The 13,656-nt window shown below is 41.9% G+C and overlaps 1 protein-coding gene across 1 annotated transcript; it reads right to left on the bottom strand.

The window, feature by feature from the left end:
• Positions 1-2,050: 2,050 nt before the first annotated feature.
• On the bottom strand, positions 2,051-12,723 carry LOC137288019 (carbohydrate sulfotransferase 15-like). The gene is made up of 7 exons (XM_067820378.1): positions 12,442-12,723; positions 9,598-9,817; positions 8,994-9,119; positions 7,859-8,015; positions 7,321-7,474; positions 4,548-4,695; positions 2,051-2,241 (listed from the first exon to the last, which is right to left on the bottom strand). Exons 1-7 carry the CDS (start codon positions 12,721-12,723, stop codon positions 2,051-2,053), a joined length of 1,278 nt encoding a protein of 425 aa, XP_067676479.1.
• Positions 12,724-13,656: the final 933 nt, after the last annotated feature.

Here is a 13,656-nt window from a genome sequence, read left to right as displayed (position 1 = left end):
AGCGGATTTAATGTTCACCAGGAAGAATGTTTACCCCTAAGTGCACTGCCAATAGAATGCTGTGGACAGACTAGCTCCAATAGTCGAGTACAACATCCTTGAAGCAATGGCTCCAGTCGAGTCGATTACAACACCCTTGAAACAGTAGCTTCAATGGTCGAGTACAACACCCTAGAAGCACTGGCTCCAATAGTCGAATGCAGCATCCCTGAAGCACTGGCTCCAATAGTCAAATATAACACCCTAGAAGCACTGGCTCCAATGGTCCAGTACAGCACCCTCAAAGCACTGGCTCCAATAGTCGAGTCGAGTACGACGCCCTTGAAACTGTGGCTCCAATAGAAGAATGCAGCACCCTTGAAGCACTGGCTCCAATAGTCGAGTCGAGTACGACACCCTTGAAACAGTGGCTCCAATAGTCGACTACAACACCCTAGAAGCACTGGCTCCAATAGTCGAATGCAGCACCCCTGAAGCACTGGCTCCAATAGTCGAGTCGAATACGACGCCCTTGAAACAGTGGCTCCAATAGCCGACTACAACACCCTAGAAGCACTGGCTCCAATAGTCGAATGCAGCACCCTTGAAGCACTGTCTCCAATAGTCAAGTCGAGCACAACACCCTTGAAACTGTGGCTCCAATAGTCGACTACAACACCCTTGAAGCCCTTGCTCCAGTACTCGAGTACAGCACAATAGTCTGAGATTTGTTTTATTGGAATCAACAGCACGGTGGCTAAGGCTTGTAAAGTACTAAAAGTTAGCTCCCTATAAGGATCCTGTATCGTCGACTGTGTTGCGTTTCTTAATTGGCCGCCACCCAGTCATCTCAGATTTACCCTGAATATCATCACATTTAAGGTCTTTGTAGGCACTGGATTCTGTAATTGTAATTGTGAACCCTGACCTATAAGAGACTACGTAAGAGACAGCATTCGTATTTCAAGCGCATGAACACAATTTTCGATTACCCTGGAGATGTTGCCAAGCAACGAATAACGCAATACAGAGGTATTAATATGCAAGTTTATTTCAGATGCTGAAGCATGTTAGCAGAAAGAGGACAATAACAAATTTCATATGCAACTGTTCTGCTGAAAGCGTCACTCTGCATGGTTGTAGGAGACATTACGCAGCAAAGGAGCCCCATTCTCGCCTAACCTCTTCTGAAATGAGTGCCATCGTTAATCTGACGTCCAGGTTCAATTGTCGCCATCACGGATGGTCATAACTGTACATTACTGGAACACCAGATAGACTGTCCGTCACAATGTCCCACAGGAGGTGTGTGTACTGGTAAGACTGTGTAGTGGTAAGTACTGTCTCCCAGTCTCACTTGACTGTATTTAACAGATGTACTCGGTAAGCTCCAAGTTGAAACGTTAGAAACTAGACTCGTTGTTTGCTGCGTATGCGCAGCGTCTCTCCACTACGTAATCAAGCTCATAGGGTACTAGTTAACACGACGGAATTAAAGAGACTTTCTGTTCAAATCAAATTGCAGCTTTGATAACACACGTGACCTTCACAATAAAACACAAATACGGCCTTTCACGTTGACAGCATTATCTTCTTTGTGGATTATCGTACTGGAGAGAAACTGAACCTGAAGTTAGTTTTACAGCACCATGACATCACACACTTCCGCTGTGGTTTAACCTTCAAATGTTCCAGCCTTGACCTTTCTGTCTGCTGCTATATGAACTTCATTGCAACTGTTTGTTTCTGTTGACTCCTACATCACAGCGTCACTGGCTTCAGGTCAGTATCTAGTGTCCATCCTTAAATATTTTTCAGTGGAAGCAGAAATAATTTTACCTGGGACATAAACTTTGTTTGTAGTCTACAAAATAAGAATAATGTCCCTTTTCTCAAACCCGTCTTAATGTTTCAACAACGCATCCATACAAATAGCTATATACAGTGTATTGCAGTACGATTTACCTGCCACTGCCTACCCTAGCATACAACACTAACAACATTGTGACCTATACTGTTTGTATGTGACGATGCTGTTTGGAGACTTGGGTTTCCGATAGTCAGTTTGAACCTAGATTTCATCGCTCCAAAGATACTTCCTCTCCTGCAATATTTCCGCAAGCTGTTTGTTGAACCTTGAGTAGAATCGATCTAGTAGAACGCGGGTGTCCCTTCTCATTGGTCCAGCAGCCTGTTTCCGCTTAGTCACGTGTTTCCGTTCGCGTCCGGCTATTTCCGTGATTTGATCGTCGGAGAGTTTGGCTGTAACACAGCAAAAGGAATAGCATGCAGTTAGATCGTCTTGATAAAACAATTTCAGTTACAGTAACTGTGTCCCCCAAGTCAGCCGAGCGACGGTACAGATAAATCTTTACATTGTAAATCCAATAAGGGTAGATTAATATAACTTACATTTATTTATTTTTCTAAATTCTAAATTCAATACTTCGAAGAATATGCCTTTTATTTAAGAATATTGTTGACCTTTAATAGATTTGTTTGTATGTTGTTTAGCTCATCGTTATGAAAGCGAAGTTAAACTAATGTAGAATATCAGACACATGTTTGTTCAAACACTGTATATATTGGATAAAGACTACTGAAACACTGATCAAATTTGTTGTTTGATTTCATGGGTACCATGGAAAGTATAGTGTGACAAGATGCTATCTACTTTAAGCTATGTATGTTAGGTAAAGTGTCTAGGCGAGATGGTTAAGTACGTTGAGGCTGGGTGAGGTTGGTTACAGTGTGGCGTACTAAAGTACGTTGAGGCTGGGTGAGGTTAGTTATGGTAAGGCGGGGTGAATTACGTTGAGGCTGGGTGAGGTTAGTTATGGTGAGGTGGGGTGAAGTACGTTGAGGCTGGGTGAGGTCAGTTATGATGAGGTGGGGTGAAGTACGTTGAGGCTGAGTGAGGTTAGTTATGGTGAGGTGGGGTAAAGTACGTTGAGGCTGGGTGAGGTTAGTTATGGTGAGGTGGGGTAAAGTACGTTGAGGTTGGATGAGGTTAGTTATGGTGAGGTGGGGTGAAGTACGTTGAGGCTGGGTGAGGTTAGTTATAGTGAGGTGGGGTGAAGTACGTTGAGGCTGGGTGAGGTTAGTTATGGTGAGGTGGGGTAAAGTACGTTGAGGCTGGGTGAGGTTAGTTATGGTGAGGTGGGGTGAAGTACGTTGAGGCTGGATGAGGTTAGTTATGGTGAGGTGGGGTAAAGTACGTTGAGGCTGGGTGAGGTTAGTTATGGTGAGGTGGGGTGAAGTACGTTGAGGCTGGGTGAGGTCAGTTATGGTGAGGTGGGGTGAAGTACGTTGAGGCTGGGTGAGGTTAGTTATGGTGAGGTGGGGTGAAGTACGTTGAGGCTGGATGAGGTTAGTTATGGTGAGGTGGGGTGAAGTACGTTGAGGCTGGGTGAGGTTAGTTATGGTAAGGCGGGGTGAAGTACGTTGAGGCTGGGTGAGGTTAGTTATGGTGAGGTGGGGTAAAGTACGTTGAGGCTGGGTGAGGTTAGTTATGGTGAGGTGGGGTAAAGTACGTTGAGGCTGGGTGAGGTTAGTTATGGTGAGGTGGGGTGAAGTACGTTGAGGCTGGGTGAGGTCAGTTATGGTGAGGTGGGGTGAAGTACGTTGAGGCTGGGTGAGGTCAGTTATGGTGAGGTGGGGTGAGGTACGTTGAGGCTGGGTGAGGTTAGTTATGGTGAGGTGGGGTAAAGTACGTTGAGGCTGGGTGAGGTTAGTTATGGTGAGGTGGGGTGAAGTACGTTGAGGCTGGGTGAGGTAAGGTTCATGGTCGCCTCCTTGAATATTTCACGTACTTGACCACGTGTTTTGTGCGTACGTGTGTGCTCGGCCGGATCGATGCAGTTTTCATAGTTTTACCTCACACAGCAACACGTACCTTGCCACAGCTCAACGTGGAAACTAGATTAAACATCAGAACCCACCAGAGCAAAGCAGGGTAACAACAATTAACCAAGTGCCCTCTTCTAGTGGATCAAACCATGGAACCTACGATCTCCGCACATGTGGCTTACCCACTTCACCACAGGCGGTCAGACACACATACCAGTATCTATACTAGACATCCCTGCTTCTAACCCAGGACATGTAGTCACTACTAAGAGTCACCCGTAACTGTGAGTGAGCATTATTTTAAACCCTTTGCAAGATTCTAGAACGGAGCACAAGGTTTCAAATATGGTACTGATAGTGAAGCGAAAGGACAAGCAAATGCTTTGACCATTAGGCTAGCCCCATCGTTAATCCGGGAACCATTGTTCCCATAGCTAAATGTGATTTAGGATGGGTGAGTCGGGTTTTACCCTGCTTTTTAGCAATATTCCAGCATTATTACGGAAAGGTACAACACGACTGGACTTCACACATTGTGCCCATGTGTAAACGCGGCGTGAGGAGCGAACGCTTTGACCACTAAACTACCCCAGCGCCTCCATATAGGATGAACGAATGTCTGTGTACATATAAAGTTAGACTAACGGTGATCACCTGGATGGGGTGACAGCTTTATTCTGATTTAACTGAAAAGAGCGTTCAGCTGAACATACACTTACTGACGTTGAGGAAGCGAAACACTTTGTGTAAGTGCTCTTTGATGTTTCTTTTGTAATCTTCAGTCCGGAGGATGAGGAAACTTCGTCTGGGAAAAACGGCCAACCATTCCTTCAAGAAGACTGCATAACACCCAACGTGAATCCGCGTCTAGAACAGACATAGAACAAACATATATTCGTTCCTCCTACCCACCTATGTCTCTGAGGTAATAGATGATATAGAGGATATATCATGGCAATATAGAAAAATGTCTTATATTGAGTTATTAAACTGCCAGGCAAAGCAAAATCCCAGCACAGATACCAACGTTTCTAGACTTTCCAACTGTGACACGCTTATTGGATTGTTTATGGTACCCTAGATTTTCTATAACACCATGGATCAGATGTAATACCCACACAAAATACCACGGATAACTATGTTCCAAATCTAGACCCGACTTACGCATGGACTTACTGGTAGTGCCACACAGATACACTTACTGGTAGTGACAGACTGACAGACGTACTGGTAGTGCCAGACAGATAGACTTACTGGTAGTACCAGACAGATAGACTTACCGATAGTGCCAGACCGACAGACTTACTTGTAGAGCCAGACTGATAGACTGTTACGAGTGTGTATTTTCTGTATATTTTGTTTTTAATTAAGTAATATTTATTACTGGGTCACAACGTTTAGTGTTTTCAATAATAATTATGATGGGTCATATTTCGTATAATAGATGGTCCGCATTTTTAAGATTTTGGTAGCAGGCTGTCCGGAAATTATCTACCCTTTATTTTCCATTTGTTACTTACGGGGGACTGTTACAGTGTTGGCGATGGTCATATGTGCCCGAACTTTCGGGAAATGACTGAGTATATATATAAAGGCTAGTTGCCGTGTTGAGAGGGGACACATCACTGGAGTAGCATCATAAATCGCTGCCAACGTTTGATCTACATTAACCTCTGTCAGAACGCTCACTCTGTTACATTCTGCATAACTGATTCTCTCTCGTACAAAGACTTTGGTGAGTTTGCTATATTATATTTTGTGACCCATTGCCTTACATTTTGTCTCACTTGCATTTAATTTGAAAACGGTATTGTGATATTGACTTGTGACCTTGTATACCTTGCTCTCGTTGCATAATAATACAAAATTTGAATGTTTTAGACTTGTCTTTGTTCTGTTTTGCTGGTTCACAGGGAATTTCTTACATCGTTTGTCACGGCAAATTCTTAACCGTAACAAAGTTGGGGGCTCGTCCGGGATAGAATTCATTTGACATTTGAGGAAATTGCAGATTTTGAAAATTATGTTGAATCACTACATTGCTGAGGGAGATTTTGAAGAAGATGTTTTGGAAATGGTGCCAGAGAAATGTTCAGATCTGTTGGAAATGAAACAAATTAGAACTGAAAACGCTGGAAATAGAAAAAGAAATGGAAATGAAAAGTTTGAGATGGAGAAGGAAATATAAAGAGAAAAATAGAAAGAGGAAGAGAAAGGGAAAGAGACAGAAAGTAATCAGAATTGAAGAAATTGGAAATTGATAAAGAAATTACTCTGAAAAAACTCGAAAACCCTTCTCAACCCTCAGATTCTTCCACTTTTGACATTGCAAGGCATGCTAGAATTATACCCCCTTCTCATGAGAAAGAAGTGGACAAGTATTTTCTACATTTTGAGAAAGTTGCTGAAAATCTTAAGTGACCTAGGGAGTCATGAACTATGTTATTGCAAACTGTTTTAAAGGGTAAAGCTCAGGATGCTTATTCAACCTTGTCAATACAGCAAAGCTCAGATTATGATCTTGTCAAGGGTACACTTTTGAAAGCTTATGAGTTAGTGCCTGAGGATTATCGTCAGAAATTCAGAAATGCTCACCAAAGGGACAATGAGGCTTTTGTAGTGTTTGCTAGAGAAAAGGAAACATTGTTTGATAGGTGGTGTGGGTCACAAGATTTCACAGATTTTGACAGTTGTTGATGGAAGATTTCAAGTAGAGTGTTCATTCTAACCTTAAGACTTATTTGGATGAACAAAAGGTTGATGACTTACATTAGGTCTCCGGGTAATACAAAGTTTTCTGGCCAAAAGGGCTTTTCCCCGGTTAAGCCTTCAGGACATGCAGGGTACAGTGATGTTAGAACAAGTTCAAATTCAAGTGGCAAGCGGTCACATACTTTTCAGTCTAAGCCTAAAACTACCAGTGGTTCTGATCCTGTTTGTGCATATTGTAAGAAGCCAGGTCATTTGATTTCTGCATGTTACAAAGTCCATTTTAGAAATCAGGCTACAGATTCCCTAAACGCTTTTGCGTCCTTCGCACCTAAGCCTTTCTTTCCAGGTGGTTCTGAGGAGACTTCTGTTTGTGAGAGTAAGTCCCCAAATTCTGTAGTTCGGAAGGAGTTTTTGCCTTTTGTGTCTAAGGGTTCTGTGTGGGAGATAATTCTACCCCACGACCCGTTATTATCTTGAGGGATACTGGAGCTCTTCAATCTCTGATTTTGAAGGATATTTGGCCTTTTTCTGATGAGTCTTCAGCGAACTCACATGTTTTGCTGGTTCACAGGTGATTTCTTACATCGTTTTTGACGGCACATTCTTAACCGTAACAAGACTTACTGATAGTGCCAGGCAGATAGACTTACTGATGGCGTCAGACTCATAGACTTACTGATAGTGCCAGACAGATAGACATACCGGCAGTGCCAGACTGATAGACGTACTGGTAATGCCAGACTGATAGACGTACTGGTAGTGCCAGACTGATAGACTTACAGGTAGAGCCAGATTCATCCTACGGTCAAACAGGCACCACCGGACTGTTCTGTTCCTGAAGCACGTCTCTATCAGATCCAACGCTTCAAGAGTGTGTTTGTGGAATGTGTCTGGAGTCAACCCGTCCCCCATGAATATGTAATCAGAATATAACCTGAAACAGACATCACCATAGATGTTCACCAGTTCAGTGAACCATGAAGTTACTGATTGCATGTGACAAAGGCAGGACCTCAACTAGACACCCGTAAACCAGTAAATGAATGACACCCATAGAAAACTTAAAAATAATCCCTGTATTAACGTTAACGATTCTAAACATCGGAAGCGTCTATGGTACTTTGTCCTTCCATTTATCCAAGACTCAATCGTCCTCGTGCCTAAACTGTGATAACTCAAGGCAAAATATACGAGAATTGCCTAATGTGTTCTATATAATCCCTGGAAATACATATTCTAACAGGTATGTCGAACTGCGTGTGGAAAGGAACAACCTGGTAGAAACCACCGTTTGAAACAACACAGACCACTGGCGCACCTTTCTGTAGGGTTCCTCAGCAAGATAATAAACTTAGGGTCTCTGTAGAGGTGACTCATCAAGTGAGGGGTTAGCACTTCCGGTTCCTCCAAACCCTCATTCTGGGGAATAATTGTCCAGCCCCGAAAATCCCAGAAATCAAGAGGCGTTCCGTCCCCTGAAGTTGAAGTGTTTCAGTATGAGTAAAAGTGTCTCAGTATAAGCAGAAGTGTTTCAGTGCAACTAGAAGTTCGTTTGAAGCATTTGCCGGAAACGAATAAAAAGACAATGACTCCTTCACCAGAATATTGTATAACTATTGCTAATCAGAAGATTGCTTAGATATATTCAGATGCCCAGAAATTGCAGAAATTATGCCGACCCCTAGAATCCCTGGAAACACTCACGGATGTATAGTACAGACCTACATTTCTGATCATATCTAGACGCCTTAGTTGGGATGTTTGCTTACACTGAAAGTCGCAACAACTGTTCCTATAAAACGTGAAGAGATCAACAACAAACTGCTAGCAGCTGGAGAGACAGCGACGAGCAATGTATGGATTTATGACACATCTTTATGATGGCTTTATATGACCAGCCAGTTGATTTCTTCCACTTTAGTGACACGCAAGTTGAAATATACAGAGCGTCAATACTGCACAACTACCAATGACTCGCTGATATCTAATGTCGTTTCCGTGGCAACGAACAGTCAAGGTGTGATATAATCGTTGCTTGCATGTCTGTTGACTAACAGAGAATACGTGAACGATTAGTAAATAAATAATTATATACTTTATGCGCTTAGGCATTGTGTAGAAACTGCATGCACGAATCGTACGCGCATAAGAAAGATGATCTTCAAGCACCATATGTGGTTGATTGTTGTCTTGTTGCGCATTTCCTTTCTCGTACACAGATGTTCTCTGTTAACTATCGTCTTTTTCCCCGGTTACTTACGTCATACACCAGAGCTGTTCCGTGATATATATCCAACATGTACAGATCATGACTTTAATTTTGGACATTTCATGCGTAGTTTGTACCATCTACTAGTAACTGTCAATGATTTTTTGACAGAATCGCAGACTACTGTAATAATTATCGTCAAAAGCTAACCTAACATTCATTGGAATATGCATATATAGTTTACCCATTATGTGATCGTGGAATCCATTTGTTGATGCCATTTTTATAAGTTCTTTGCCTTTCTTCATCCGGAAAATATAACGTTCGACTGTTTCTTTCGTGTTCATGTTCCAGGCTCTAATCCCATAACCTGCAATAAATACATCCTCTAATATATACATCCATGAGTGTAACTTGTAATAATACATTCATGTGTGCAACCTGCAATAATACATCCATGTATGTAACATGATATAATATATCCATGTGTGTAAGCTCCGATAATATATCCATGCGTGTAACCTGCAATATTACACCCATTTATGCATCCTGCAATAGTATATCCTGTAATAAGACATTACGTGTAACCTGTAATATAGTCTACCTATCAAAGGTTTAGCCTCACGCAAAGTACTTACGTGTGCCCTCACAGTTTGCACCCTCACCCCCCACCCCAACCCCCAACCCTTCCATCCTCCTCATGACAATTAGAATAATGATATTATGTAATAAGACTGAATACACTGGGGGATATGTAAAACATTACAAAATGTATAATGAATCAAAGTCGATACGAACCCAAACACGAATACACAACAAGTAGCACGTAAACGGCACATACCACTCACCATATCGGAATGTACTCCAGTAGAACATCTCCTTCCCGGTCAGACCATCGTGGGCTTCTATCTCCGGGTGGGCTAAGATCCGGGCGAACAGATCAGTGGTGCCACATTTGTCCACGCCAAGCAAGTGGAAATACGGCACGCAGAGCACGTTGTTGAAGCCATTCCTCATCCTTTGGTGAAAACAAGGGTTCTTGTAGTCTTGTAAGAAATCGAACTTCTTCTGTTGACATGAAAGAGAAAAGGAATATGAGTCATATCGGCCTACACACTTCAGTCAGCTGTGGGCGATCACTGTAAATATTGCAGTTTATTGTTTTCATGACAATTGTACCAGGTACAAGACGTTGGTTTGTATGTAATATAAACCTGAGGTGTGTTTCCTCACTATATATTAGGCCATCTCATGTTTCCCCAGCATAACTGCATTTGAGGTCTTTTGATTTGTAGTTGCGGGGTTTGCTTTTCGTTAGTAAGACATCTTCCAGTTTTACTTTTCCTTAGTAAGACCTCTTCCCGGGTTTTACTTTGCGCAATCATCTTTTCCTAGCTTTGTAATATTATGTACATCGCCATTCAAATGATATACTCTTTAAAAAAGTAGGGGAACCTGAACTTTGAAGTCTGGTTGAAAGAAAACTCATTGAGGAATGTTACAATGTCATTCATCTTGTGTATGCAGCATCATTACACGTTATCACCACACGGAAACACAATGCACAGGAAGCATGTGTGCAACATGGGAGCCTCCTACACGTGCATGGGGTGTCATTATGAATCTTGACGTTTTTCAGGCAGGTCGATAAATCACTGTAGACCATATTTCCGATAATTTTCTTGCATCTGTGCGTGATCAGGGTTTTCAGGGTCAAATCACACACTACTGACTGAAACTTGTAAACCTAAAATTTTCATGTCAGACTCCAGTCACCTAACAAGGGGGATAACTGAACTAACAGCTTTGCTTTGAATGAAATCCATGTGATAATGCATTCTCAAAACATCCATTATTATTGTATTAACATTGATTCCATCCCATTTATCACCCAATTTCGACAATCGTATATTGAAAGTACAGTTCCCCTAAGTTTTTAAGAGCATATATGAGTGTTTGAAATCAACTGGAAAATATCGTTCAAGATTACGATCAAAGTGCAAATGTTTTCCCTAGAAATATTGGATCCGCAACTCTACCATACGGTCACCGGCCCGACGAAGGGTGTGGGTTTGAATTATCTACATACAGTCATTAAATTGATTTTACGTGCGTTTCAATTATTGTTATGTAGTTTCAATAAATTATCTTTTACATGATAGCCATCCTCCATTGACGGTATATATGTTAGAGAAAACAATTCTCCTCAGTTTTAGTAGATAATATAAAATCGTCGGGGTGTAAAATTGTCTGCCCAAACCTCGGATGATTGTGTTCTTCCATACATCAAAGCTGTACCTGACTATCCAGTAACTGACATCGTGATGACCGGTATACTGCCAGGTATACAATGACATGCATTAACTAGGTCAGCAAGTTTGACCGTTCAATCCAACTAGAAGCATCTTGTGAACAATATAGATTATAGCAATTATGACCCTCGTTTTTACTGGGGAGTAAGTAGATTTCCAATGGGTAATGTGTACCTAGCTGCTCCGGAAATGGCTCACTTCAGTAATCAGGAACTTTACTGTATATATAGATACGCTCATTGTCACAAACGCTTACCCTCACCATAATTAACTCGGAGTTTCGGGCAACACATGTTGATGACAAATATGACTATGTGTTTTAAAAACTGAAGCTCGTCAACAACGATCGTAAAGTTCTCCTCGTGTGTGTCAGCTGTTGGTACTGTCGGCAAACAGACAGCACAATAACACGATAGTTAATAACACCATCGACTACGAGCCTCTCTGCTGAGTTTAAAGTATAATGCCGATATTAGAAAACGGTGGCAATATTTGATGGCAATGGCGATATTAAACAATAATGCCTACAAACAAATGAATATTAAAAAGTTGTCAAATGTAACATTTGTTGATACACAGTTGTTTCTCAGTCAGGCGCACGCGCTACTACCTTTCAGGATTTGAACGCAAACTCTGAGAGTGAGGCACCAGATCACCAGCACAGTTATGTACTCCACTTAGTCATCGTGAGTTCCACTTCCCCTAACTTGTGGAATTAACGATATAACACATGACAGATATAGTGTCTGTAAGAATTATATCTGAGTGCCTTATCAGACCATTGTTCCGACATTACCCATTGTTATGACATAACCATTGTTCCGACGTTACCCATTGTTATGACATAACCATTGTTCCGACGTTACCCATTGTTATGACATAACCATTGTTCCGACATTACCCATTGTTATGACATAACCATTGTTCCGACATTACCCATTGTTATGACATAACGATTGTTCCGACATTACCCATTGTTATGACATAACCATTGTTCCGACATTACCTATTGTTCCGACATTACTCATTTTTCCGACATCACCCATTGTTCTGGCACTGCCATTGTTCCGACACTACTCATTGTCAATAACCAATGCCAGTGCACATGAGAAAAAGTAAAATCTAATCAGTGGCATACATATGAAACATTTCCAGGGACTGGAATAAATTGTTACATTTTCCCTTAATTTCTCTTTTTCATCTGTTTCCGACATAGATTATTTTGGCTTCATGATTTGCATTTTTGTAAATCCAATATTCCTTATTCTTTTGGAATGGCATTTATATGTTAGTTTCAGCGGGTGCTTTCTACATCAGTTTTTTATGAAAGATCATCGGTCAAATGTTACCCATAGTCTTTTTTGCAGATAAAATATTCACCAAACAAAAGATGTCCTCCGCTTGCCAGAGGTGTGTCCTGCCTCGGCAGCCATGGACAGTACGACCATGAACTGCCCCTTGCCTCTGACCATCACTTGACCAAGCGGAATGTTTGGAATCATAGACCAGCGGTTGACGAACGCCTTGGTGCTGTTGTCCCTGAATTTCGGTCTCTGATGACCTCCCCTTACCGCTGAGCAGGATGCCCAGCACCACAATGCCCTGACACAGACACAGTAGTCCAAGTGTGACTCTTGTGAGAAGAACCTTCCTCAAGTCCATCCCAGCCGCTCGTTTTACCTGGTTGGATGACGAAAGCCTTGTCAACAACACATGTTGTAGTATCTGAACTGAAGTAACGTTGATGATCAGTGTGGCAGCAAAATTACGCATTGTAGGATTTGATCATCATGGACATATTTCGCAGGCAGGTAATTCTTAACAAAACTGAGTTGAGGTATGGTTTGTGCCATCTATGTGTGCACGGTATGACATAGACTATCTTCCGTAAGACCGTTTTAATCTAAATCTTCATATTATCGGAGATTAAGAACTTACCAGGTCGTTTACCTACGTCTACAGCAACTGAAGGCTATACTACTCTTGCCACGTCTACGTGAACTGAACACTATTTTACTGTAGACATCTGCTTTTTACTTGATGCTTTTAAGGTACATCCATTTGGCTTCTCTGCACGAGAGGGGTGGGTTTTTTTTAGAATGAATCGTCCTTAAATCAACATGTTTGACACTTGTCGAAAATATGTTGTTGAACGCCACACAAAGCAACCTGTATACAATCAAATCTGGACCGAACAAGCCATTGACTGATATTGTACTTCAGAGATGGCGACGCGCAATCACCGAACAAGACGAACCCCTAGACGCATAGGCTGCGGGTGTTCACTTCTAACCTGGATTCTCCACGGATGGCAAACTTGGTACAGGACATTGAATTCTTTAACAATATGCATGGTGTTTCTTTCAAAGATGCATCATTCATGCGTGAAAGAAATCGTCAATGTTGTGTTGCGGTGTTTGTGGTGAAGGTACTCACACTGTCAGACACGTGGCGTGGCCATGCCGCTCCAGGAGGCCGCCTTACAAGGGGTTGTCACTGCAATGATGCAAACATACCTTATTTGCCCTGCTATGAGAGTCTAGCGTGAAGGTCTGTAGATAGAGGATGTACAGCAGTGTTCATGTACATGTAAAT

The sequence above is a fragment of the Haliotis asinina genome, chromosome 6, assembly GCF_037392515.1.
Source record: "Haliotis asinina isolate JCU_RB_2024 chromosome 6, JCU_Hal_asi_v2, whole genome shotgun sequence".
Taxonomy (NCBI): domain Eukaryota; kingdom Metazoa; phylum Mollusca; class Gastropoda; order Lepetellida; family Haliotidae; genus Haliotis; species Haliotis asinina.
The sequence above is the reverse complement of the archived record's forward strand: the minus strand, read 5'-3'. Positions and strand labels throughout refer to the sequence as shown.